The sequence below is a fragment of the Typopeltis vanoorti genome, chromosome 9 (assembly GCF_054136105.1).
Source record: "Typopeltis vanoorti isolate ZY-2024b chromosome 9, IOZ_Tvanoo_1.0, whole genome shotgun sequence".
In the NCBI taxonomy this organism is placed as follows: domain Eukaryota; kingdom Metazoa; phylum Arthropoda; class Arachnida; order Uropygi; family Thelyphonidae; genus Typopeltis; species Typopeltis vanoorti.
This window is the reverse complement of record NC_143557.1, coordinates 109646810-109669866: the sequence shown is the minus strand read 5'-3', so window position 1 is coordinate 109669866 and position 23057 is coordinate 109646810. Positions and strand designations below refer to the sequence as shown.

Sequence of the window (23057 nt, the reverse complement as noted above, 5' to 3'; positions counted from 1 at the left end):
TTTCCCAGTCCTCTATAAAATAAAAAATTTCATCTACTGGTATCCTGCATGACCTTTTCAATAGTTTATAGACCTCTATCATATCAACCCTCTTTCTCCTATCTGCTAGCATCTGTAGTCCACAGTCAATCTCTCTTCATAATCTACATTCCACAGTCTGATATCATCTCTCCATTGCATCCTCTCCACTGTATCTGCATCCTCTCAGAGACCAGATCTGCTCTTATCATTCCAAGTAAGGTAGCATGAAAGCTACCTCACCTGGAATGGTAGGGGGGAAAGTGGCCCTGATCCCAAAGAAAAAAGAAAAAAAAAAACACTAGAAAAGTTTCCAAAAATCTTTTCTTAATTAATTCATTTTTTTTTATTTATGTTGTGTCGTGTCTTCTATTTCTATACTACTCATGAATTCGCGATCATTGCAGATGCTCAGTCATAGGTCATATGTGATGCATAGTGTGTATTCTCAAATCATCTGCCCAACTCCCCCCCCCCCCACAAGATTAAATCCTGAGTGCGTTACTGGCCTGCACCTTTATAATTTTCATAACTAACATCATCCTTATGCACAGTATGCCTTCCACATAAAAACTTACATTAAAAAAGGGGATACTCCTAAACAAAAATAGGCAAAAATAGCCATAAAAATTAATATTTATTTAGAGGAGTAACATGGAAATTTTTCCAGAAATAATACCTATAAAAAGAAGTTAGTTTTTGTTGGTGACCTAAAAAGCAGGATACAAAATCTATACAATGCTTCAGGAAAATTTGAGAAAGAGTATAAAGTTATAAAGTTAATAATGTTAAGCACCTGAATGCATGTATAGGGCATGGACTCTTCATTATTAATTCCATGATCCAATAAAGATGTACACAAATTCATATGGAGAGAGAGAGAAAATACATAAGAAATAGTCAAATTCTTATTGATTATGCTATTTGTCAGAGATCTTCATTACTGGCTCAGAATACAAGATTTTCGCAGGATATGAATTTGATGTAGTCTTGAAAAAGAAGAAATATATATATATATATATATACACACACACACACACACATATATATACAGGCAGCCCTCTGTTTACACCTCGCTTCCGTTCCTGAAAAAAACTGGCGTAAACTGAATCAGCGTAAAACAAACCCAATTTTAATGGGAGGTACAAAGTTATGTTCTGCGCAGTCAAAAAATATGCACATGAAGTATGTGTAACATTATTATATTTAAAGCTTTGATAATAAATACATATATATTTGTTAAAATAAAATTATTAATAACATAAACAAAAGAAAATTATAACAAAAAATATGAAACTTCATAAAGATATTACATATTTCTATGTTGAAGTTCCTGGTTTTGGATCACCTGCATTTTTTTAAAAAAAAGTATCCAATGTTAACTGCCTAGATTTTCTTTTTCTTTCTTTAAGGAGTTTAGTGTAAGGTCGAATAGATGCGATTACACTCCTTTTTACATTCGCACTCCATTCCCAATCGTGGTCCATTTCGCAGAGTTCATCAGTCAGTGTCTCTATGCTTGCAACGATACGCTGTAAATCGATCGTTTTTATATCTCTCAGAGGACCTTCTTCGTTTTCTTTCTCCTCTGGACGTTGACTTAATTGTTTGTCTAATTCTTTTAAGTCTTCATTGGAGTTTCATTTTAAGTCTTCTAACTGTCAAAACAAGTGAGTTGCTTTTGATATGTTTGAAGATATTTGATTCTGTTTGGCACAAAGACTTATGAAGAAAACTCCCATCTTATGGTCTTTCATGAAATCTTTTTTTTGCAACTGAACTGCCAGCTTTCTCTCTGGTCAATATTACTGATGATGATGATAATGATGATAGTGGATTGATCTTTATTCTCAAACTTTTCCACACTCTGCTGTTTTCATTTGCTGCCTTTACCACTCTTCTAATTTTAATAATCTCTGACTACTTTAAGGTTGATTTTCCAAAATCTATTTGTCCAAGCATGAAATAATCTTTGATGAAGACTTCAGTTCATAATTCAGTATAGCTTTCTTTATCTAATTTCACAGATTAGGTTGGAAGAGATGCTGATGTATTTGCTGTTAGTAATGAAGACACACAAATTGCATATCTACCACCAGAATAACAGATAATCTTCCTAATTCTACAAACACCCTTGAACTTTTCTTAATGAATTGTTTCTTTGGATATACTGTATTTGCCAACTCTTTTTTTGGTAACCTTAATCATAACCGTGTCCAAGTTTTTCTATGGGTTAGTCTTTACCCAGCCAGTCTCAACCCTGTGCTTTTTTGGCACTTCATTTGTACCAGATTGAACCATTAAGCGATCTCTTAATGTGATTTGTCCTTTCTTCCATGGTCGGATTACTGTTTTTACTCTACAGATCCAAACACCACCTGCTTCAACTGATTAATCAAGGGCTATCATTGGAAATGACTCATTGCATAGGTTGTGCAGGAAAAATGGTGTAGAAAATTTGGATGTGTGGAATGAGTTTGGATGAAAGACTTATGTACAGCTAAATTACATTTGAATAGATTTGATGTTTTGAGAAACTGTTCAGAGAATTTGGAAGAGCAAAGTCAGGGAAACTGCAGTTTTTATGGAAGAACAAAACCAAGTGTGCGTGCAAGCATCCATGTGGCAGATGAGCAGAAGAATGATCAGATGAGGCTGAATAGCTCCTGAGATTCAGAAATTAAGTGAAATAGATACCAGGTGTGAGGGGAAGTTGTAGGCTAAAGGAGATACTCTAGTTCATGTATACTAATGCCAGAAGCTTCCAGAATAAAGGGGAGGAGTTTTAAGCACAAGTTAATTCAACCTGGCCATTATGAGGATTAGTGAGACTTGGTTAACAGAAAATAATATAGTCATGGAGACAGAATGCAATGGCTATGGTATTTCAGAGAACAGAGATAACAGGATGGGAGCAATTTGTTGTACTGATGGTATAAAAATTGATGCCAAAAAGAGTAGAAGTTCAGCAGGAAGATTGGGATTCAGAGAAGAGCGCACATTTGAGGTTTCTGGTATGAAATAGAGACCAACAGAGTGAAATATACAGTAAGTTGCTTGTGTAGGTTGGGGGGGGGGGGGCAGGGTGCAAGGCCATGGAGAATTTAGATGACAGCTTCTAAATGATAATTACTTGAGACAACATGTAATAGGAGATTAGAGATGCAAAAGTACTGAACCTGGTGGTAGTGGCAGAGGACTTGGTTGCAACCAGTGTTGTGACATTTCATGGGATGTTTTGAGGAAACAGCATCAGACTGCTTCCTTCAAATACCCAGGGTCAGGAGGATGTAGGCAGAAGTTAATAAGTGAATAGCATCATTAAGTGGGAGTGGCAGAACAAGAATAAGTGTGCAGGGTATAATATATTTTTATAATGGTTGACACATTCAGAGAAAAATAGAATTTATTTAACTCTAGTGTATTTCATCTTATGTCACAAGAACATTATCATAGAGAGGGAAGAGGTTACTTGACAACAATTTAAAACATAAATCACAAGACCTCTTCCCTCTCTTCAGCACATGTGCTTCTAGCTCCTGTCTCAGGCACTGCTAAGTTAACAGGAGAATGCACTATTATAGTTCAAAGGGAAAAAATGGGTAGCTTTTATAATTCAGTATACAAGGTCACATAATGTATTCATTATTACAAAACAAAACAACAAAAAAAAAAAAATCTGTTAATCTTAATTTCTTCCAAAAACTTTGAACTGGCAAGCAATCAGAGTGGTTAAGATTTAGACAATGTCGAAATTTCACAATTTCAAGAAACAAACAGACAATCAAATTTAAATCTACTGGAGTTAAGATTCTAGGTTTGATTACAAAGAACTATGTCTCTAACATCAAGCACCAAGATTCTTCACTTCAGCAGATTTAAATTTGATTGTTTCTTGAAATTTGTGAAACTTTCCGACATTCGTCTTGATCTGAATGGCTCTGATGTTTACTAGTTTCTAATTGTTGGAAAGTAATCGTGATCAACTGTCGGTAATTTTGTAATAAATAAGTTATGTGAACTTATATTAGAATTGCAAAAACTGCGCATTGTTTCCCTTTTGAACTTAATAGTACATGTGACTTGACTTATGTCTTATGATTCATGTTTTGAATGTTGTCAATCAGTCTTCTCTTCTTTCTCTGATAATGTTCTTGTAACGTAGGATAAAATATATCACAGTTCTGTTTTTCTGTACATGTGTCAGCCATTATGAAAATATATTTACTATAAGTATCCTTAATTTAATTATTAACTTTTGTGGAGGGTATATGAAGTGAAATGCTGATTATGAGAGCAGGCTAGCTCAACAGGTTAAAAAAAAATTTCCCAAACAGTTTTGCTGTGTATCAAGAACAGTTATAGAAGGATAACTTTTTATTGCATAAAAAGGGCAGCAGATATGTTATCAATAACTATAGGCCAGTCAATTTGCTATCCGAATTGTACAAAATGTTTATATCCATTATATTAAATAGGATCACAAGATTTTTGGATAATGCACAGCCATGTGAAGAAGTGGGATTCAGAGCAAGATTCTCTACAATAGATCATATCCACACTATTCACCAAGTAATAGAAAAAGCAAATGAATGTAATCTTCCTGCATATTTAATGTGTTTATAGATTTTGAAAAAGCCTTTGATTCTCTACATCAGTCAGAAATAATAAACAGCTTAAAACAACAAGCCATCCTAACAAAGTATATCCAATTATTAAAAACTATATATCAAAACTCAGCAGTGAGTATAAAACTAGAAGGAAAAGGAATTTGGTATTGAGAGAGGAGTAAGGCAAGGAGATCCTATATCACCTAAATTGTTTTCTGCTATCATGGGAAGACTCTGGAATTAGCATCAATGAAAAAAATCTCAATCACTTATGTTTTGCAAATGACATTGTTCTTTTAGGAAAAAATAAAGAAGCCCAGGAAATGCTAAATGATCTTGATAGAGAAACAAGAAAAGAGAAGGTTTAAAGATTAATCTAACTAAAACCAAACTGTTGATAAATTTAGATCAAATCAAACTAAAATTAACAGATAATTGTATTGAAATTGTGGAGGACTATATTTACCTTGGTTAGTTAGTTTTAAGGAAAAAGAAAATAAAGAAATAAATAAATCACCATAAGTAAATCACCTAACAGATAATAAAGATTATCTGTTAGGTGATTTACCTATATGCCTAAAAAGAAAATCTAGTTAATATATGCATTATTCCAGTATTTACTTATGGAAGTGAGACATCGGGAACAACTAAAAAAACAGGAAGACAGGTTGCATATGGCCCAAGGAGCCTTGTAGAGAAGAATGCTACATATAACAAGAAAAGACGGAATAAGAAAACTAGAGTTAGATGACTGAAGTAGAAGATATTGTGAAGTTGTAAAGCATGTAGATGGGCTGGCACCATAGTAGTAGACTGGATGGATAGAGGCTAAAAAAGTAACTTTAACAAGTGCTGCTGGTAGAGAGGTAACAAAAGTAAATGAAATTTTTAAGTTATCAAGTGATCATTTGCAGTATACCATTCAGGTGGAGATTTTGCATGACAAATGCGATATTGACTGGTATGAGAATAGTGGAAGATGAATTAGAGGTGCTTGGAGCATTGCAGAACCTTAATGCAAATACAGCCATGGGATTAGATGGAATGTATCCCTGTGTATTACAAGAATGTGCAAGAGAATTGTCATCTCCAAGACAGAGCTAGTAGATTTATATACCAATCAGTGTGTCAAGAATGGTAATTAAGATATTGGTGAAGTTTGTACAAGGCAGAATTCAGGAATGGGTGGGTAGGAATATGGTACTCTGAGGCAGCATGGTTTTTTGAAAAGGTAGAGCTTACCTTAGTAATTTGTTCACTTTTTATAATAAAATGATAGTTGAGTTGGATAAAGAAAATGGTTACTCAATGTGTTGCTGGACTCGTGAGGGTTGAGAGTCTTAGGTCTGATCATATCATCAGATGATACTTGTGAACGGAGTGGCTCATCTTCCCCCAGTCGGTGAGTAACCATGAAGAGATTGCTTAGGTTGTCATCAGTCATATAAGAGATTCTGTGAAGAAGAGATATATATACAAGGCCAGAGATTATTGAAAGCTTAGGATACAATTAGGTGCTATAGCATGGAAAGAGAAATCAAGTGGAAAGCAGACAGATGCTGCTTGGGTACGGAGCATGAGCTGTTTAACAGAAGCTATGTCAGAGTGTATTCCAAAGTGAAAAGGCTAAATAAGATAAGAGTAAAATGGATGAATGAAGGGGTTAAACATATCTGGAAGAAGGTACTGTGGAGGCAACACAAGATGAATGTTGATAATAATCAATTGAATGAAGAGTACAAAGAGCAGGCTGGGGTGACTTGGTTGGTAATGACAGCAAAGATTAATGTATCAAGCCAAGAAAAATCCTAGTGAGTTCTTTTGATATGTGGCCAGCAGAAGAAGAATGACTATGAAAGGATGATGTTGGTTGACGACAGTGGTAGATTGGCAACTGATATAAGGATATAGTTGAAGTATTCAATAGCAATTTATCATGGTATTTCATCCTTGTGAATGCAACATCATGAGAAGCTGGAGCATAGAGATTTGGCAGAGGAGGAATTGGTGATTCAGCAGGAGATATATGAGGAATAAGTAAATTTGATCCTTTCTTTTAGGATTACACGGTGATCAGCATTCATTTTAAAAATTTTATGGAATTTACAACCATGTTAAAAAAACTTTTTTATTATCCCGATGTTTCGATCTTCACATCAAGATCATCATCTGGAGCTTACATAAATATACAGGACAAGCTGAGTTACATCATTGACTGTAAGCTAGAGAAACAATGATTTGATCACATGTTATTCTACTGGTGAAAAAAAAAAAAAATTATAAATTACATCAAGCTAAATTCTTTTACAATGACAGGAATAAATATTATTTTAGATGGTTTTCTTTCAGAAACAATTGGTGTCCTATTTTTAGTATTACAATTCTTATTTTTGATTTACAACTGGATTTTCTACAGTCCTGTTTATGGTTGTTCTTAGTGAGGAAGGTCGAATATATACCTTCCATATGTTTGGGATTTTTAGACCATCATTATTGTTTAGGTTGGGGTGGTTGATAATAATCTCACAGGCTTCCTTGAATTTCCTGTCATTGTAAAATAGAATTTAACTTGATGTAATTTATATTTTTTTTTTTTTTTTTTTTTTTTTTTTTTTTTTTTTTTTTTTTTTTTTCACCAGTAGAATAACATTTGATCAAATCATTGTTTCTCTAGCTTACAGTCAATGATGTAACTCAGCTTGTCCTGTATATTTATGTACGCTCCAGATAATGATCTTGATGTGAAGATCAAAACGTCAGGATAATAAAAAAAAGTTTTTTTAACATGGTTGTAAATTCCATAAAATTTTTAAAATGAAAGTAAATTTGATGTTAATAAAGATGTAGGACTTGACACTATATCACCACATGTTTAGAAGATGTGCCCTAGGGAATTAACGGCATCTCTAGCACACTTTTTAACATTCCTTGCAACAAGGTAAGTCCCCAAGGAGTGGAAAGTGGGGAACATTGTTCCATTTCACAAAGGTTGGAGTGGAATAAGACTGAGACTACAAATTATAGGTCACTCTGTGTGTCTGGAGTTGTTAATATGTTAGAGAGAGGTTGGTGAGGACTAGGATTCAGAATTGAGAATAATAGGATTATTCTCTATGATGGAGGCATGGGTTTGTTAGGGAGAGGTCAGGTTTTAGTAATCTGCTTACGTACTTTCACAAGGTGAAAAATTCACTGGATATGGGAGTGCACATACATTGCTATACTTGGATTTTTCGAAGTCCTTTGGTAGATTGACACACAAAAATCTGGTAACTAAATTCAATTAGTTACTAAATTCCATAAAAGACCATTAGCTTTTCTCTTTTACAGAAACAGATTGCTGCTACTTGCATTCTTCTGAACAACACTAACAAAGCTACCTGTGCATTAGAAGAAGAGCCTGCAGTGACGCTGAAAACGTTGCCCTTTGGACGATCCTTTCTGACGTCTTGAATGCTTCAGTGGACAAGAATTTCAAACAATATGATGTTAGCACATCAAGAAATATGAAAATTACTAAAGAACTCAACTCAAAGTGTCGACTACCTGCCAACATAGTAGTAAACTTATCATCCTTCACCATGAAGTAATTAACACGCACATGGCCATAACTACACGCACTAGCACCTAAAAAAAAAAAAAAAAAAAAAAAAAAAAAAAAAAAAAAAAAAAAAATTTCTGTAGAAGAAATAATGATCCAAATAGAACAAGGTATCCTCAGCCTTCCCAACCATATTGCAAACATCATCAGACTGGATGTAGCCAATGTACTCATTTATGCTAAACCACCGAAAAGCAACCTATCAAGAAAAGAATTTGAAGCTTTGCAAGAAATTAAAAACAGTAACAGAATATTAATTACCAAAGCAGATGAGAGATGTCACCTCTAGATTGTTCTACCTACCACCTTATAGACTCTGATCCCACCAGTACACAGATCAGAACACTCAATAGGCTCCTTAAAAAGATTACCTCTTGACCCGTGGAAGTCGCAAACAAAAACCTTTTACTCTAGATCCCCCCCCCCCCCCCCCAGGTATATGGACTACTAAAAATCCATAAACAAAATGTGCCATTACATCCCATTATTGATGGCATTGATTCACCCACATACAAATTAGCCGAAGTGCTCACACAATATACTGGCAACACACCTTCACACATAAAAAAAAAAAAACTCTGCCCGCTTTAAAGCCAGTATAGAAACCTTGCACTCCAACACACTGACATAATGGTTAGTTTTGATGTCTCCTCTTTATTCACTAATTTCCCACTCAAAGATACCTTAGACCTCATCCAAGCCATATTTCTTTCCAATATCTCGGTCCTCTTTCAGATCACCATGAACTCGGGCTAATTCATTTGGCAAGGAAAATTCTACAAACAGATCAGCCATAGGTTCTCCACCCCTGGCCAGTTTCTTCATGGAGACCTTTGAAAAAGACCTGAACTCTGCCCCACATAAACCCACTGTCTAGTTACACTACGTAGATGATGTGTTCTTCATTTGCCACATGGCCTTGGATACATTCCACAATTTCTTAACATATCTAAATATTCAACACTTTAGGATCCAGTTTTTATCCAGAAAAGGAAAACAACAACAGTCTCATTTTCCTAGACACTCTGATTACATGCTAGCCTGATGGATCTGGCATTCTCCGTTTACAGATAACCTACACACACAGGTAGATACATTCACCAGCAGTCACACCACTCCCCTCCCAATAATATAGGATTATAAAAACCTTATATTACAGGGTAAAATTAATCAGTTCTGATAACAGTGGCCTGACTACTGAACTTGACCATATCCTCAACACTTTTTTAGCCAATGGCTACAATCCCCAAGAAATCTAAAAAATATTAAAATCCTATAACTGCAACCTTACCCCCCTTCCTCCCCTTTTCGGAGCAGAGATTACTCAAGATCTATCACCATTCCATATATCTGGAGCACATTCAAAAAATTGACAAAAATCCTAAGGAAATACAACCTTACAACCACTTGCAGATCACATAAAAAATTGGCATCTCTTATCTGCCCCACCAAAGACCAGCTACATTCCCTAGACCTACCTGGTTCTTTGCAGTTGCAAACTCTCCTGCTATGGCCAAACAGGCAGGACAGCCAATATCAGAAATTCTAAACACAAGGACTACATCTGGTTCCACCAATACAGCCACTCAGGACTTGCTGACCTACTTTGGACACCCACCACAGGATATGCTGATGCAGCAAATACAAATATGAAAGGCTATTCCTCAAATCTGCCTCAGCCTTGAAAGATACGAAATCCCATCAAATTTGGGTGCACAAGAGTGCCCCAAATTTGGGAAACATTCATCATAAGATCTTCAGCCCAACAGTTAAAAATATCCAATTTAGCCCACTAGGGAGCACCATTTAGGACTTTAGGCCCGACTTCAGTTGACTTTCTTCAATCTCATTTGCCCAGTGTTAGTGTCTGCGTATACATATCAGTCATTGTTTTTTTTGTGATTCCTGATGATGGCAATGTAATGTTGCCAAAATATAGGAAAGTATTAAAGTTTTTATAATTAATATTTTAGTATATGTTATTAAATTGTTGTTATAAAATGCTCTGGATTAGAGATAGATGTTGGAAGTTTTTTCACTTGGTTATACTATAAATTAAAACTGCCAAGAAATTATATTCTTGGTTTCATCCTTTATCCAAGTATATCTGGTTTCCACTGATGAGATTTCGATGAAAGTCGAAACTGGCCTGGGTAGTGGCACTTCCCATAATGCATAGCATTATACATGTCCATAAAGGTATGCATGTTGCATTATGGAATACTAAGGCAGTTGATGTGAAGTCATTAGCCTCTATATACAATTAGCCTACTTGTGAAGTTACTTCACATGCAAACTTTATTTGCTTACACTTGGATAAAGGATGAAACCAAGAATAATTTCTTAGCATCTTTAATTTGCAGTTCTGTTTAATTTTTGATCTCACATTTTATAGCAGCTATTTGTGATCAGGAATTATTTTTATGACTGTAAAGTATAATTTTATTATGTAGTCAATTAAAAAAAAAGTTTATTTTGTGTGATAATGACATTCCTGACAACATCATATCAGAAGTTTGATTTTGTTTTAAATAAACCTTCAGTTGTAATTTAGATTAATGGCCACTTAGTCTTCAGAGTGATTGAAACATTAATGGATTTTTCATTTATATTGTAATTTTTTTTAAATTTTGATTTTTTCCCTCTTATTCTACAGCTTATTTGGACCTATAAAAGAAATTTGACGCTTGACAATAGGTTTGTGACAACAGCTAAACGTATGTGTACAAAATTTTTAGAAAGTGTAAGTATACAAATCATAATTATTTTAAGAAATTTTTTTCTGGAATTTTCTGGAAAGAAACTAAAAAAGAAAATTTTTTTCTTTTCTTTTAAGAAATATTTTACTGAATCATAACGAAAACAAAAGTTACACGTGAATTATCTTTACAAGCAAGCCATTGCCATATCAGATTGCCTTGTCATACGCATCCCATAATGCATGCTGTACTCTTTTAAGTGTGCATAATGCTTTTTTTTCCTTCTTTTTCTTCTTTCTTGCTTGCTTTTTGAAGCATGTCATTAGAAAAAGAAAAGCGTGGTTGCAAAGCTAGTGGCATTTGTAAATCTTAATAGATTTACATTTGCACCCTAATGGAAAGTTCAAGTTTATAATAGTATATCAACATCATGTAATGAAATTTATAGTACTAAAACCATTAGGAAAACTAAATGGACAGAAGAATTTGCATGCCAAATATATTTTCGGTGACCTTTTTAATATGAAGAGCACAATATAAAATTTGAAAATTACAGAGGGCTCATGACACAGGCATTTTTTCTTTCATTTCAGGCTTAGAGATTCTATGATTAGTTGTTTTTAAGAAAAAATAAAATTTCAAATTTTAACATTATTTTATTTAACTCGCTTTTACAACATATTTTTGTCATATATGAATGAATATAAAATACATGCATACATCTTCAAGGCCCACCTTTCCTAATTGAGTTGTTGGGGCAACAGCTGCAAGAGGAACTTCCAATGGTCACGATCCTCTGCCATCAAGCTCAGGTGTTCTGGTGGGATCACCAAATGTGTCCACCCAAGGTTTTGGATATAATTATCCAGCGAGTCCTTGGCCTCCCACCCTCTGGCTTGGCAAAGAGGGCCTACTGAGGGAGCCTCTTGTGGCATTCTGACCAGGTGCCTGTACCAACATAACACAGTTACGTTGGTGCAGGCTCTCAACACAGAGAAGCAGCAGTTGAGTATTGAGGGTTTCCCGAATTCAGAGCTTCTGACTCTGTCGAGTCTTGTCAGCGCCACAACCCCTCGAAGGAACCTCATTTCAGCCGCTTGGATTCGTGTCTGCATTCTTTTGGTCATTACCCAACTCTCATGACCATAGGTGAGGATGGGGACATAGACTGTATTGAAGACAGCCAGCTTTGCCTTCTGGCTTAACTCCCGCTTCAATACTACCGAGCGGCCAAGTGCCCACAAATATTGAGCTTGCTAATCCAATTCGAGTATCTAGCTCTACGTCCCACTTTCCATCATTCGTGAATATGGACCCAAGGTATTTAAACTTCTCCACCAACCTCATTGGGACTCCACTTACATGTAGAGTGCACTGGGATGGTTGTCTTGAGACCACAAATGTTTCAGTTTTGGCCACATTGATCTTCATTCCGGCATCTACACAAACAGCTACAAACCTATCCAGGGTCCATGGAGGTTATCTGTGGAAGAGCTAAGCAGAACTAGGTCATCTGCAAAAAGCAGACGTCCAATGCGACATCTTCCAATTCTGACACACTCACTGCCGCTCGGCTGTGCCTATCAATCCAGTCCATAAATGTTATGAAAAGGAGGGGTGACAGAACACACCCTTGGTGGAGGCCAATGGAGACTGTGAAAGATTCAGACTTTATGCTGTTTACCCTGACATAAAACTCTTGCCATTCATACAGGGACTTGATGGCAGCTAATAGTTGGCCATCCACTCCATACTCCTATACTACTTGCCAAAGCTTATCCCGAGGAACCCGGTCATATGCCTTCTCCAAGTCCACAAAACATGTGTAGACATTCTTGGCATATTCCCAAGATTTCTCAAAGACTTGCCTTAAAGTGAAGATTTGGTCAGTTGTGCTTCTACCAGGATGAAAGCCACATTGTTCTTCCTGGAACTTTGACTCAACTATGCTCCTGCACTGTCTTTCCAAGCACCTAGCATACACTTTCCCAGGCAGGCTGAGCAGAGAGATGCCACGATAATTACTGCAATCCTTCTGGTCTCCCTTCTTGAAGACTGGTATTATTATGCCTGTCTGCCATTGCTTTGGTGCTCGCCCAGATATCCAAGCAGCCTGACATACTCGAGTCAGCCAGAGAACATCGTCTCGATTTGAGGCTTTTAGTATTTCGGGCCGAATTTCATCATCGCCAGCAGCCTTGCCCGATTTTAGCGATTTTATTGCTAAATGGACCTCTTCTGCTGTGAGATTAGTCATTGCCCCAATCTGCACCTCTTGGATGTCCACAACTGCTGGGCCACCCGGGTTAAGAAGGCTCTCAAAGTATTCCCTCCATCTGTGGAGGATATCCTTCTCGGTTGTTAAAAGTGCACCATCAGAGGCCTTAATTGCCCTTGCTGTGCACGATTCCCTCCCTCGAAGGTGGCGGATGGTCTGCCAGAATACTTTGTTTGCATTTGCATAGGATGAGTCTAATCTTTCTCCAAAGGATTCTCAAGCCTTTTGCTTTGCTGTCTTTACTGCCTCAACAGCAGCTTTTCGTGTCTCAGCATACCGCAAACACATCTCAGGTGACGTGACCCTAAGCCATGTTAGGTAGGACTCCTTTTTTGCCCGGACAGTTTTTTGGACTTCTTGGTTCCACCAAGGTGTCCTTTTCTCACTGCCCGTTGCCACGCCGAGCCGCTTTCTGCCACACCATGAGAGTGCAGAGGCAGTGACAGCTGTTCTGAACAGCTTCCACTCCTCCTCAACATCTGCAGTATGCTTGGGAATCTCTTTGAACCTGGAGGAAACGTCATCTGCAAAATTCTTCCTCACAGCCTCATTTTCCAATGCTTCCCATTTCACGTGGTATAGTTGCTTAGGCCTACCAGCGTTGATGGTAGCATCTGGTTTCTGAAGCCGTAGAGTGCACACAACAAGGTGGTGGTCAGTTGACAGTTCTGACCCTCTTCTCGCATGAACTGAGACTATAAAGAAGTCAATCAGAGACCTTTATTCTAGTGTATCCCTGTTACCAGGTATACTTATGGACTTCTTGGTGCTGGAAGAAGGTATTCATTATGGACAAGCTGTTAGTACAGCAGAAATCCAATAATTTCAACCCGTTCACGTTAAGGTCAGGCGCCGTTCCTCCCAACCACACCCCTCCATATCTGGTCATCTGTTCCAACATGTGCATTGAAGTCACCCAGTATCAGGACTAATTCCATGTCTGCCACCCTGTCAAAAGCAGCATCCACTTCCTCTAGGAAGGCAGAGTATTCTGACTGCAGATTAGGTGCATAGGCTTGCACCACAGCCAAATCATGGTTTTTCATCTGAAGCCTTAACACACATACCCGTCCCCCCCAATGGGATCCACTTAGCAACACGAGCTGACAGCTTGGGGCTTGTGAGTATCCCCACACCCACCTGAGCAGACATTGTCCGGCTCACACCAGAGCAGTAGAGCTTCCACCCCTTATCCAGGTCGACAGTTCCAGAGCCTCTCCTCTTGGTCGAAGAAAGTCCGATTAAGTCTAGCTGGTAGCGCTTGGCTTCCTCGACCAATTCCTTCCCTGTCAGAGAGAAGATGTTCCAGTTGCCTAAAGCCATAGTCTGGTGCCGTTGTCATTGCCATTTCCATCCTTTTGCAGAACCATTTCTTTGCGCTGCCCCTAAACACCTCCCCAAACGGATAGCGGGCCCATTGATGGAGTTTCCTCTAGCAGAGTGCTGAAGAGTGGTGTCTAAGGGAGACTATAACATATTTTTCAAACGGGTCGCTCTGCCTAAAACCCAAATGCGTCCCTTGGTAACCTGCATGATGGACGATGCGGTATGAACATTTTTTGATGGCCTGATCATGTTACAGTGCTTGATAATGTCCTGTTAGCACAAGATGAAATGACACAGCAAAATAGGAAATATTCCCCTCGAATACTCTAATAGCATTCGGGGGAAGGAGCAAGAAGAGAAGAAAGAAAGAAAGAAGCAAGGGAGGAAGAGGAGGGACCAGTCTACAGATAATATAACACATGTATATTACATGAAGTAAGGCATGGTCCAGCATCAGGTACCTTGGGTTTGCCATGCCTGTACTCACTAAAGTGAGTCCCTGAGGCAATATAAAATACCATAAAAAAATAAAATAAAATAATGTAAAAAATATAAATTCAATAGGATTTAATGAGAACTCTGGCCTTGTAATCTGCTAATTTTTTATAATCAAGCATATAGTTTGAAGTGCCTGCTCTTAAACGGTTATCCAAATGTGAGTCTGTAAGTTGAGATCGATATTTTGATTTCAGATATGCCATATTTGAAAACAGGGTCTCGCAGTTGTACGTAGTTGTGCAATATGAATAAATTTTTAACGAGTATTTTCTCAGAATAGGAAAAGTATTTCTATCTACCAGAACATTTTGTCATTATGATGAGCTTTTAAAATTATGTTGTTTTGTAAATTAATTATTTTGATTTCCAAGTCTTCTGTATTACTTAGCTCGAAGTAATTGGACATTTAGCAGGTATATCATCTTCAGTAATGTTAAACTGAGTTAGGAAAAATCTAACAACAGGTTCTGAAGTCGCAAAATCTTGAAAGTGGGAAGAAAACTCTTTTAATAGTGTGTCTATGATTTTTATATATGATGTGCTAAATGTTTCATTATTCCAACTTTCATTGATCAATAGTTCCAACTTACACTTGAAAGCATTGACTGCACTATTCATATCAGCAATATGTGAATTTTCCCTTGTAATTGTAGATTTAAATTTAAATCATTAAACTTTGCCATTATATCTGTTAGAAATCCAAGATCTGTTAATCAATTTTTATTTTCTAATTCTTCGTAAAAATCGCCTCTTGGTGTAATAAATTCTTTTATTTGCTGCAAAAGAATAAATTGCTCAAGTATTTTACCTCTGCTCAACCACCTCACTTCAGTATGCAATAGTAGGTCATCATTTTCATCTTTCAAAAGTAATTTAAATAACCTGTGTTGAGTTGCTTTTGATTTTATCGAATTAATAATTTTTGTTACAATTGACATTACATGTTTAAAATTGACAGTTTTAGTGTATAACATTTCCTGATGAATAAGACAATGATATGCAATAAATTTAGGAAATAAAGGGTCCTGTCTGCACAAGCCAGTCAATCCATTTTTCGTACCAGTCATTGCTCGTGCACCGTCAGTAGTAATTGAAGTTAATTTGTGAATTGATAAATTTTTGTATAGTACCAAATCTTCAAAAATGGAAAATATATCCTCTCCTCTAGTGTGCCCCTTCAATGGAAGAATTTTAAGAAATTCTTCTTTTGTAGAAAAAACATGAAATTTTTCAGTGAAAAATCATTTTCACTGAAATTGCTAATTGTGATATATGTTATGTTTATCAATTCATCCAGCTGTAGAAAAGAAAACACATTTTTCCATATCATTTGCTAATTCTGTTTCTAAATAAACTGCAATTGATTCAATTCTTCTAGTTCTTGCTGATAACTGCAACGTATTTATAGCTGAAACTATTTCGGTTTTATTTTTGAAATCTTCAAAAAGTGAATCTGCAGCTTCTAACATAGCTTCTTTAATTAAATCTCCATCTGTAAACAGTTTTTTCCTCTCAGCTAGCAAATGCAAAATTTTAAAAGATGCAATTGTTGCTGCTTTTAACGGTTATTATTATTCATGACACCTCCAAAGTTTATTAAAAAAAACTTTGTTTAGTAATGGATGATTTCAAAGATAAAATCTTTTTTTTTTCTTATTTCGGATTTCACCGGATAGTCAAAATTAAAATTGGCATGAATGGTTTACGAATGTCTTTCTATATTACTTTTTTTGGAAATAGCCACACTATTATTGCATAATAAACAAATACATTTGCAATTAAGATTGATAAAGCAATACTCTTCCTCCCAATCGTCATTAAAATAGTACATTCTTTTTCTTTCACATTTATCAGTTTTAAAGGGTTAAAAATATCTTTGTAAACAAAGTATTTTATATTTGCACTGATAGCAGGAGTGATTCAACAAACACACATACTAAAAAACAAAGGGTTCTAGCAATGTTTAGAAGTGGTGTGAAAGGTAGTGAGAGCAGATGCATCGATAATTAGATGACATCAACAACTCAAAATACTTATGATCAGTGGTCTCTCATCTTAATAGTTACAAATAAATCAGTTTACAGTAATTTCTCTGAGGGTGCACTAAAAATTCACTGCGGACACCATGATGCTCGCAGGCACTGCATTGCCAACTCCTGGTATAGAATATTCAAATTATTATTATTATTTAAATTAAGTTGATATTGAATCCAACATTATTTCAAAGTCGAATAGAGAAACTACAAGAGATTCATGCTGAATATAGAAACTATAAAAGTTTCGGCAGATCCAAGCGCAAGCAAACCTTTCATGACGGGCAACTCGTGGTAAAGGAGTAAGCTCTGACCACTTTCCTTAGTATTTCCCATAATGTAAAGCACATCTGCTTGCAGGCATGTATGATGCTATACATTATGAGATCTCAACAAAGGTTACATCAGTCAGTGGATAGGTAGATCCAGATGTAAATATCCAGGTTGAAGTGATGTAGAAGTTATACTTTACCATACGTGTTGCCAAAAGGTGTCGCATCACAAAAGGCACCAAGAATGACTGAAATAAAGAGCCAAAAGGCTTCACTTTGGTGATGCAAAATTATTTAAATTAAGTGGATAATGAATCCAACATTATTTCAAAGCCAAATAGAGAAACTACAAGAGTTTCATGCTGAATATAGAAACCATAAAAGTGATCAGAGCTTGCTCCACCTTTACCATGAGTTGCCCCTGTCATGCTATACAGGGTGTTCGGGATAAATTTGACATATTTATAATTAATTATATTTTTCCGTAAGTTACATGTATTAACACACACTTCTCTTCATTTAAAAGTTTGGACCCTTCTTCATTCATATACAAGATGTCAGAAAGGATGGATAGCTGGAACCCACCTGAATCATGGAAGAGAATAACTTGTATCATGATGATTCGTGCCCGCCATCAAAATAAGGATATTACGACTGCTGCCCAATGCTCCCTGAATACAGTAAAAACAATCAGGCATGAACTAGAGACTTGCAATGGTGACTACGAGGATGTAGCAAGAAGAAAGATCCCTAGCAGACGATCTGATTGCGTTCGTACAGCAGAATTCCTCGCAAATCTGCAGGAACAGGTGTTGAAGAACCCTGGCATTGGAATTCGGGCTTTGTTCGTGGAGTTGCTAACTGTAGTCAAGCCCTGGATAACAAGGGTAGCCAATGGTAGGCCGTATGTATGGCAGCAGGATTCGGCCCCTTGCCACACCTCTGGGAAAAGTCAAAAATGGTTGTCTGAAAATTTCTACGACTTCACCAGTCCAAATGTTTGGCCTCCAAACTCCCCAGACCTTAACCCCATGGATTATTTTGTATGGGGCGCAGTTGAAAAAGACACCAATCGCACTTCCAGTAATACAAAAGCCCAGTTAATGGATAAAATTAAAACAGTTTTTGCGGCCCTTCCCAGGGAGACTGTAGCATCAGCTTGTTCGAGGTTCCGAAGCAGAATTGAAGCTGTGATCGATGCTAATGGTGGTTATTTTGAGTAAATCTTGTTGATAGTATTGTAATTAACTCTGCCTGTAATGTTTTTTTGTCAATTCATTAAATTTAATAGATACAAAGAAGATTTTCTTTTTCCTTACGAAACTGTCAAATTTATCCCGAACACCCTGTATATTCGACACAAAACTTTTGTAGTTTCTCTATTCGGCTTTGAAATAATGCTGGATTCAATATCAACTTAATTTAAATAATTTTGCATCACTGAAGTGAAGCCTTTTGGCTCTTTATTTCAGTAATTCTTGGTTCCTTTTGTGATGTAATAATTTTTGGCAACCGTTTGATAGAGTATAACTTTTACATCTGGGTCTACCTATCCACTGATGAGACCTCAACAAGGGTTGAAACCGGTTTGGGTAGTGTGCCCCCCCCCCCATAATGTATAGCATCATACATCTCTGCAAGGAGATGTGCTTTATGTTATGGGAAATACTAAGAAGTAAGATCACATCTTACTCCACCTTTACCACGAGTTGCCCCTGTCATGAAAAGTTTGCTTGCTCTTGGATCTGTTGAAATAATTTTGAAATAATGTTTTCAAACATTATTTTAAATAATATTGGATTCAATATCCACTTAATTTAAATAATTTAGCATCACCGAAGTGAAGCCTTTTGGTTATCAATGGTAAAATGTTAATTTTTCCTTGATTGTGATTTCTGCATATATATATATATATATATATATATATATAGCAATACCTCGCATAGTTCGGGTAATCGGTTCCACTGATATCCTGGACTGTTTGAATAATTCTGAAATAATTTAGCAAAAAATAATTTGAAATAATTTAGCATCACCGAAGTGAAGCCTTTTGGCTCTTTATTTCAGTAATTATTATTATTTGATCTATTGAAGGCATGTATTCAAGCTTTTATTTCTGTACTAATTTTATTATCTTGAGTAATTAACGTTCTAAGATATTTGAAGGAGGTAGCACTTTTAACTTTTCTGGTTATCAATGGTAAAATGTTAATTTTTCCTTGATTGTGATTTCTGCATATATATATATATATATATATATATAGCAATACCTCGCATAGTTCGGGTTATCGGTTCCACTGATATCCTCGACTGTTTGAAACCGGACTAATCGAGGAACTAAATACATACGAAAAATGATAATTGGTTCCAAAAAAAATATTCTCCCTGCTTTTCAATATATAAAATGAGATTAATAAATTCAAATGTCTTTATCAAAAATAATTTAACAAAAAATACATGTTTTTCGTGATTCATTTTTTATTCTTTAAAAATCGTCTGCACATTTTTCTTCTTTGTTTTTTTCTCTTCATACATTTCTTTGTAGCAATGAGTAGCATTTTATCTTTTGGTGAATTGTAAGGCTACATTCAATATTGGGATCAGCTTCCATAATATGCTCTGACATTATTATTGGGAAGGTTTCAACCATTCCAATAATGTTTGATAGTTGTTCATCTGTTAATTCTTGTGCAGGCACTTAAACGCAGTCGTCGTTGTCTAAGTTTGTCCTCCTGCTCTTCATAAGCTCGTTGTTCATCCATGTTAATAAGTGTTTCATTATCCAGTTCATTAGTGTTCGATTCAATGCACTCAATTACGTTGACGGAATCTAACTCTTTGAAACCAAGTTGCTGTCCAATTTCCACTATGTTATTAGTGACTTCAGCAAAATGAGTTTCAAAACCAATGAAATCATTTGCGCAATGTGGTATGATATGTTTCCATACTGCTCTCATATTGCTTGCCGTTAATTCATGGCATGCTTCGCCTACATTTTCGATAATGTTTCTGATGTTGTAGCTCTTCCAAAATTCTGTTAAATAGGCGCATTTTCTCCTGTTTTGGCTTTTATGTCTTGTGGAAAAGTGCGGCACAAATAATAGGCCTTAAATGTCGCAATGACACCATGATCCATTGGTTGGATCACCGACGTCATATTTGGTGGAAGAAATATTATTTGTACATTTTCATTTAAATCACAAAGCCCAGTCGGATAACCGGGGGGGGGGGGGGGGGGCATTATCTAAGATCAATAAAATCTTAAAATCTAATCCTTTTTCTCTGCAATAATGTTCTGTTGTAGGGCAAAAATAGCTGGTGAATGAATCTTCAAATAAAGTTTCTTATTTGAATGCCACAACACTGGGAGATTATTTTTTGATACATTTTTAAGAGCTCTAGGATTTTCTGCACGGTACACAAGCATCGGTTTTAATTTGAAATCCCCTGCTGCATTTCCACCTAATAACAGTGTGAGATGGTCTTTTGAAATTTTATATGCAGGGCATGACTTTTCATTGGCTGCTATAAAAGGGCGTGACGGCAACTTTTTCCAGAATAATCCCATTTCATCAACATTAAATATTTGTTCATCTTTGTAGCCACCTTTTTGTATGATTTCACTCAATTCCTTCGGCATCTTAAAGCAGCCTCTTTATCTGCACTGGCAGATTCGCCACAATACGAACATTGTGAATACCAGTTCGTTGCTTAAAACAAAAAAACCACCCACAACTTGCCATAAAATTTTCACTAGTTCCCTCACCTTCATTTTCTATATCATCAATAGTCTTCAAGTCATTATAAAGACTTAATGCTTTGGCTTGAATTTCCATTCGACTAAGCAGAACTTGCTTTTGAGTTGTCTTCGATCCATATGGATAATAGCCGCTCCATATTTACCATTCGAGTGTTTCTGGTTTTAGTCACTATTTTTGATAAATAAGAAGGCGTAGACCTTGTGATTTGTATTGATCTTTTTTTTTTTTTTGATAAGTTTTCTAACTGATAACTCGTCCATTCCTTTTTCACTGCCTATTTTAGCAAAGGATGCACCTTCTTCATGAAGCTTGATTATATCGAGCTTTTGTTCTAAAGTGAGCCATTTATGTTTCTTGGTGACAGAATCACTTTCATGTTTTCTTTTTGCACTCATTATGTAGTTTTTTAAATGGGATTAAAATTTAATTATCACAAATCAACTTTACTGTAGATTTGTGCATTGAAAACTGATAGGCATAGAAGTTAATTCAACATTAAAATTCACAAATGTCCACTGCTTACTCGTACTATACATAGCTTACACATTAAGACGTTGAACATAATGACACATTTACATTCTCACCGAGTACATACATATACAATGGGGAACCCACAAAAAATTGAAAAAATATCGTATCACATAACTTTAAAACCACATAAAAATAAACCGCACAAAAAGAGACTTGACTGTATAAAGGGAAAAAACCGAACATTTATGTATAAAAAAAATAATTTTGTGTACTCATTTTTTAGGATTTAAAACCAGACTATGCGAGGTATAGCTGTATATATATGTTTCTAAATGTTGTTCTAATGTCTTCAGCATTTTCTCCAATGAGGCATATCATCTGCATATCCTAATATTACTGTTCTGTTAATGTTTTCTTTTACAATTTCTTGAATGCATTTTTCTAATGCTAAATTAAAAAGGATAGGCAAAAAGCATCTCCTTTTTCAACCTGTCTTTATATCAAAAGGTTCAGATCTAATTCCATTACCTAATACTATGCTTTGACTGTCAGTGGTGCAAATTTTGATTAGCCATATTATCTTATGAGGTATTCCTAGTTCATCTAGTATTCCCCAAAGTCCTTCTCTATGAATGCTATCATATGCTTTTCTGAAGTCTACAAATAAAATATGGACCTGCAGATTGTATTCTCATTTTTTTTTCTATTATCTATCTAGTCTAAGTGTAAATATCTGTATCTAGTCTGTGTCTAAGTGTATGTATCTAGTCTAAGTGTAAATATTTGGTCAACTGTTGATCTAGTTCTTCAGAATCCCACTTGATATTCATCAATATTTTTTCTTCGGCATAAGGTAAGATTCTTTTTAGTATAATATTAGATAAAATTTTGTAGTCTGCTGACAGTAGCGATATTCCCCTGTAATTTTCACATATATTTTTTTCCCCTTTTTATAAACTGAAATGATCAGTGATTCTTTCCATTCTGTAGGTAGCTCTTCTTTTTCCCATATTAAATTTACCAGTATATGTATATGAGTGGTTAATTCATTATCCCCATATTTAATGAGTTTAGCTATTATTCCATTAGTACCTGGTGCCTTGTTGTTCAAGGGAAGGTTTAATTATTTCTGGTTGACAAGTGTGATAAGTATTCTCTTTGAAAGACACATTAGGTTCATCACAATTTAGGAGTTTTGTTAAAGTACTCTTAGTGGCTATTATTTGTCCATTGCTATTGTTGATGACTGTTGTTTTCATATGTGGGTCTGTATTTTGGTTTTTAGTTTCATGGAAAAATTTTCTGGGATTATTTACTGTAAAGTATTTCTGGATTTCTGCAGTCTGTCCACAAAAGAATTTTCTTTTCTGTTGTCTTATTATTTTATTGGCTTCCTTTCTGTTCTCTTTGTATATCACAGAGGCATGAATATTAGCTAGGTTATTAAGCCATGTGCTTCTATCTTTTTCTTTACTGTTCGTCCACATTCT

General features: G+C 35.8%; 1 protein-coding gene across 1 annotated transcript in view; it reads left to right on the top strand.

Moving 5' to 3' along the window:
- The window catches only part of Glg1 (Golgi apparatus protein 1), a 285095-nt gene that overhangs the window by 25328 nt on the left and 236710 nt on the right, over nucleotides 1-23057 (top strand). Inside the window, exon 3 of the mRNA XM_090398148.1 lies at nucleotides 10886-10972. Coding sequence (XP_090254274.1) covers nucleotides 10886-10972 — 87 coding nt within the window. The remainder of the gene's footprint in view (nucleotides 1-10885; nucleotides 10973-23057) is intronic.